At 32.1% G+C, this 6,305-nt stretch overlaps 1 protein-coding gene across 1 annotated transcript in view; it reads right to left on the bottom strand.

Annotated features, from left to right (window-relative positions):
- Positions 1 to 315: 315 nt before the first annotated feature.
- LOC115888237 (leucine-rich repeat-containing protein 24-like) overlaps positions 316 to 6,305 on the bottom strand; it is a gene marked incomplete in the record, with an annotated part of 116,049 nt that continues 110,059 nt past the window's right edge. Inside the window, 1 exon segment of the mRNA XM_030907895.1 lies at positions 316 to 2,202. Coding sequence (XP_030763755.1) covers positions 1,872 to 2,202 — 331 coding nt within the window.

Consider the following 6,305-nt stretch of genomic DNA (forward strand, 5'->3'; position numbering starts at 1 on the left):
TTGCCAAACGTATGAAATAAACCGAGATCTGTGCACATTGCTAAGAGACGTGGAAGTACTTAATCTAGAATTTTGACTGATTCAGTCAGTACTTAAAATTTTAGAGAAAGGTGTAAATTATGCGTCTAGCTTCACGATTTAATTACGTCTCATGAACTTTCTTAATATTTCTGCTAAATTTTCTTTTCAAACAGTATGTAAAAATCTTTATCAATAAAAAAGTTATACGATTGTTGAAAATTGCTATGAACTTAAAGTAAATGGATGTTTTTTTTAATTTTTTGAATGGAAAAAAAACAAGCTTATCGATTTTTTCTTGTTTAAACATCTTGTAAAAGATCCAAATAAACTTCAAAATAAAAGTTTCAATATCTAAAATAGTTCTTGAGTTATCGCGCGTTATGTATTAAAAAGTTGGTTTTTAAATGATCGCGATTATTGACGTTTTCTCGTTATAAAACATGGACACCTAACGACATCCTTATAATTCTATTTCAGATGCTCAGAAACATATCTAATGAAAATCTAGTAATCTTTACGAAAAAAAGTCTTTTAAAAATAAACGGTTTGCGATTGTAATTTTACATTACTTGATAAGGAAAGGCGTACCGGAGAAATGTGGCAACGCCGCGACAGCACACCGTCGCATTTCTCTCTGTCTTAGTAAGATTCCTAAGCGATTGACTTCCACACATGTAAATACCAACAACCCAGAAGTAAGAGTTGCCAGCATGGTATAACAAAATATTCTTAAATGTTTATTTTTTTATCTTTGTCTTTTTATAGGCATTCCAAATAGGCCATTTTAAATATATAGGATTAAAAATGATTGATGTTAATTAATATTTATATTCATCATCATAAATTAATTCAACTTATGGATAGATTGAAACCAGTATAAGTTGGATAAAAAAAAAATAAACAAAAGCTTTAAGACATAAGCCCTAGGAAAAATTAAAGTAACTTTGTAGCTTAGAGGAAAATTATTTTACATCTATTAGTCCAATCCATAATTGAATCAAGACAAATTCATTTCATCATTTCAAGACAAACAGAAATCTATATATCTCAAAGTCAGTTCAGTCCTTTTAGTACGAGGGCTAGCAACGTTGGAAAACAAGTATTTTAAGAAAGCTGGCTCTTTAATATATCGTTTACTATGCTCTCTGGAAGAGCATGCGGCCCGTCTGGCTGCCGGTAAACATTGCGTTCCCTACTGCGCATTGAAAGAAGATCCTATATTTTATTAGCCTATTATTTAGAGTCTAGTATTGAATATAAACCGACGAAGTCTCCATAGCTCAGCGCGTAGAGGTTCCGCCTTTCAAGCGCGGAGTCAGAGTTCGATTCCGGGTCAGGGCACACATTTTTTTATTTTATTTTTGTTTATATTCTGGTAGTAAAGTATTAAATAATTCTGGTGATTAAAAAAAAACAAATGTTTAATACATTACTATCAGAATATAAACGAAAATTAAATAAAAAATGTTCTTGCCCTGATACGGTCTCGAACTCTGAATCCTCGGTTCGTAGTCGGAAACTGTACGCGCTGCGCTATTGAGACTTGTTCGATTTATATTCAATACTAGAATTTAACGGACTAAATAAAAAAAATATAGGACCTTCTTCCGATGCGCAGTAGTGAACGCAACGGGTATCGGCAGCCAGATGGGCCGCATGCTGTTCCAGAGAGCATAGTAAAAGATATATCAGAGCCAGCTTTCTTAAAATACTTTCTCAAAAACGTTGCTAGGTCTTAGACTATTTTCTCTAGTATGATACGTTGGTTACCTACTTACACTTAAAACATTTGTCGTTTCTCAAGTAGGTTTTTACAAAAACACTTACTTCACCTTTCCGAGATTTTCACACTACACGGCAGACGGTTCTCCCTCGTATCCTTCATCTGGACTTTCAGTTAGTACCTCGTTGACATTTTCATTCGGCACGTTATTCACTGTCGGCTCACATTTGTCGGGAGCACTAACACTACCACTCACACTACTTTCGCACTCGTCTTCGGTGTCCGTTTGGGCACTGGCGCACTTTTTGGAGACCCCCGGTACCATTTGTTGTGTGCTCTGTAGACGGGGTGGCCAATTTGCCGAACAACATGGCAACGATGGAGGTGGCGTGCTAGTACCGGGCGGTAGACGAGCTCCTGGTGTTTGGCGCGGCACTGGATAACCGTCAGCAGTATACCTGCAAGAAATAATTATATTACTCTTGATATACAGAGTGGTTTGAACTGTATTGCGGAAAGCGTATTCTGCAGAAAAAATATAAGTAAAAAAGTTCGTATAAATGTATGTCCTAAAATGCTTAGTTTCGGAGATACAGGGTGTAGAAGTTTCTTTTTTATTTCGGTTTTTTCCAAATAATTTCCGAAGTAACGGCAATGTTTAGTTGATAATTGGTGTCTGGGAGTTTTTTGATATGAGAAATTTGATTTTGATGTCAATATGACTCTTATTTGTAGGGGGCGCCACCTACATGTATTTTAACTATTTTGAAAAGTAATAACTTATCGTCCGTACCTGTATAAAACTACTGGGTGGAAAAATATACATTCCCGTGATTTTTTACAAAAAAATGCCTCTTGGTAAAAATCGCAACAAGCATTCGTTCTCAAGGTATTTAGAACTGAAATAGTCAATACATCTTACTACTGACAAAAAATAAACATATTGAGTAGATAGTGATTTGACTGAAATGATAAAGTTGGGAACTCTTTATTTTTTTAAATTAATCATAAATTTCTTTTCGAAAAAATGATGATAAGGTAGTTTTTCTTGAACTTTTGGCACAAAAACATTTCAAATTTATGAATTCAATATCATAATTATTTAGTCAACATGTTTAATTTGACATGACGATATTGATAATTTCAATTCTAAATATGCCGAGAACCATTACTTGTAACGATTTTTACCAATACACATTTTTTACGAACAATGAAAATTACAGAACGTTGTAAATGTATATCTTTTTACTTAACAGTTTTATACAGGTACGGACGAAAAGTTATTACTCTTTAAACCAGTTAAAAAATATGTAGGTTGCGCCCTCTACTAGTCGGAGTCATATTGACATCAAAATAAAATTTCTCATGTCAAAAAACTCCCAGACACCAATTTTCATCCAAATATTGACGTTACTTCAGAAATTATTTGGAAAAAAATTATTTATTTTTATTTGCAGAATTTGCTGCGGAACTTTAAAAACCTAATTTATTATTAAATATTATTACTATTAGTTATTATAACTTTTAGTCCAACCTACAGAAATTTCAAATAAAAAAATAAATACCCTATTATAAACTCTCTGAACCCACCCCCCCATAGCAAATATATATATATATATATATATATATATATATATATATATATATATATATATATATATATATATATATATATATATATATATATATATATATATATATATATATATATATATATATATATATAGTTACAGTGTAGTTAGACGATTAGTTCTTAAAAAAACTCTTGAAAAAAGCCTAACAAGCCGAAACATAAATGTAGAGTTAAAGTTACTCTTATTAAAAGTTTTTTTGATACATCTAAAAGCGTGTTTTATTAAAATACTAATATTTCAACGATATTTCACAAGGAACCAACCACAGCTTCAGTACTATTTAATATATTTTGGGGTTTGAAAATCGATCTAATTTAACAAAAAACATTCAATATCTACTAACAGTGATGTATTATTATTTGCATTCACAAAATTTATATGTATATTTTGCAAGCATCAATGTTCGAAAAATGATATTTGCAAATAATACAATATCATAGAAAAAAAGGCGTCACCGATGGCTATGAAATAAAGATCGCTACCATTTTATATGTAAAATTATTCTAAAATTTTGATTTTCTTGGGATTTAGGTTCGAGAAAAACGCTGATTAAGTTTTCATTTGGTTTTTCATTATTTTTTTTGGTTTAAAAAAAACGTTATAGCTAACGTTTATAGCCTTCATCAGTGTTGTGTCATATGAAAAAATAGTGTCTAATATAATCCAAAAAATTACATATACGAGGAATAATTATGTTTGCCATGCATTCTACATCATAATTCATCCGTAGTATCTAACTAGCGTGACATCATAAGTCTCGCTCCGGGGCTGTTCTATTAGAGACGGCATTGCATCAGCATGGCCGCAAGTTGCTAACCTAATAAAATTAACACTAGAAAAGCTCGCGGGAACTGTCAAATTCAAAGTTATTCGTTTCACAGACTATATTAACTCGAGTATTTCGATTATTTCTATTCCTTAATTATTAATCACGGTTACATAATGGAAATAAGCCAAAATAAGCTTCACAATGATGACATATTTTGCAGTTCGTAGAAAAATATATTTACATATGGGTCGATTTTGTCTCTTTCTCAGAATACTCAAATTGTCCCTAGAAATAACCGCTATTATATGCAAAGGATTAGATAGAAAATCAGAACGTATCCGTATTAAATAGTATTTGGGCTAGTCGCTGTGGGTAATAAAGGAAATGACGAAGGGAACTCGACTGTCGCGATTACAACCTCGGCGGGTCCGGGGAGATTTCCCGCTTGAGGTTATCTAAGCTCCATGATACGGGGATAAACTCTAAACATTCTCATGGGAAATTACATGCAAAACAGCTCCGTTTTCTCGGAAACCGTTGCCTCGAATTATCCCTCCTTCAATATTTTCAGTTATAATATCCATAAATTTGCCAGATATATTGATTTCGTCAAATCGTTTTATACAGGGCGAGTCTTAAATAAGTGCAAATGTTTCCAGGACTGGTAAATATCGATAAAAGAAACATATTTCCCTTTACCGTTTTTCAAATAATTCCAAAATAACCAAGTTATTTTACTTTGAAAATTTCCAAAAGAAATATTTTTTTGTTTAAATTTTACTATGTTTTATAACCAAAAATAATCCAATTTTTTTTTCGTGAAAATAACCTCATAATTGTGTTTCTGTGGTCGAAATATGCCTAAAAAATATTTGCACTTATTTAAGACTCACCCTGTATAATGCGTATTGCATCAAAAAAAACTTTTCGATTTCGTACCTTTTTTACAGTCTAGTAAACTGAAATAATGAAACTAATAATAGAACTAACATAACATAATTTCACAAGATATGAGTACCACTTTGTTAGCAATTTTTACTTTGCAAGTAATAATATCGCGCAGTTGCCTTAAAAGTTATGTATGGGTCTATCATATTATAATATATATTTTTAGTTATTTGAATTGAAATGAACATGTTCTAACTGCATTTTAAAAAAATGCAGACAAAAAATGGTTACTATATACAGAGTCTTAAATAAGTGCTAATATTTTTAGGGTAGTATACTTTGACCCCAGAAAGACGTCTATAAGTTTCTTGAGTGTTTCTTTAAAAAAATAAAATTTGGAATTTTTTGAAAAATTTTTGGATATTTTTTAAATTTTTAGTTGAAAAACATAATATCTTCATAATATAGCAACAAAGGTGGTGTAGATTAAATATACAAGAAAGAAAATCCAGAAAAGATCGGGTGGTTCTCAAAATTTAAGCGAAAAATCTAATTTGTTTGAAATTTTCAAGATCAAATATCTCAGTTATTTTGGTCTTATTTGAAAAACGATAAAGAAGAAATATGTTTCTTTTATCGAGATCTACCAGCCCTGAAAATATTTGTACTTATTGAAAACTCACACTGTATAATTCTTAATCCAAAATTTATTAGAAACTTTGCTAAATATTTATTTAAGTAATCAATTAAATTTCAAACATATTTAGTGGCGGCTTAACCATAAGGTCAAATGGTCAATGCCCCCGCCCCAAAAAAAATCAGTAGAAAATTAGGAAAACCCTATTTAAATTATACTTTTTGTAAATAACTTTTTTTCATCCTAAGATATTCTAAACTATTTCCAAACACCATCAATTTGTCCAATTTTCGCTTCAAAACGTTTTATTTTACCTACTGCCGGTCAAAATTTTATTTTGTCCTTCGTTCCCACTATGTTCTGTACGTATTAGTGCGGCGTTACACGGTCCGTTTTTGCAGGTCCCGCACTGCGGGTCCTGTTTTGCGGTATGGCAATATCGCATGAGATGGCATGGCAGATGTAACACCATACGTTTCTGCGGGATGTGCGGCGACATGCTGCCGCAATGCAGGATTGCGGGATGCGGGAACCTCGGTGACGACACAGTCAGTTGAATGTAAACTGTAGCACGGTACGTTCCTGCGGTATGCCGCTTTGATCGCGAAAAGCAAAATATGTTTGATACGGACC

This window comes from Sitophilus oryzae, unplaced genomic scaffold, assembly GCF_002938485.1.
Source record: "Sitophilus oryzae breed Bouriz unplaced genomic scaffold, Soryzae_2.0 scaffold_690_pilon_pilon, whole genome shotgun sequence".
Lineage (NCBI taxonomy): Eukaryota > Metazoa > Arthropoda > Insecta > Coleoptera > Curculionidae > Sitophilus > Sitophilus oryzae.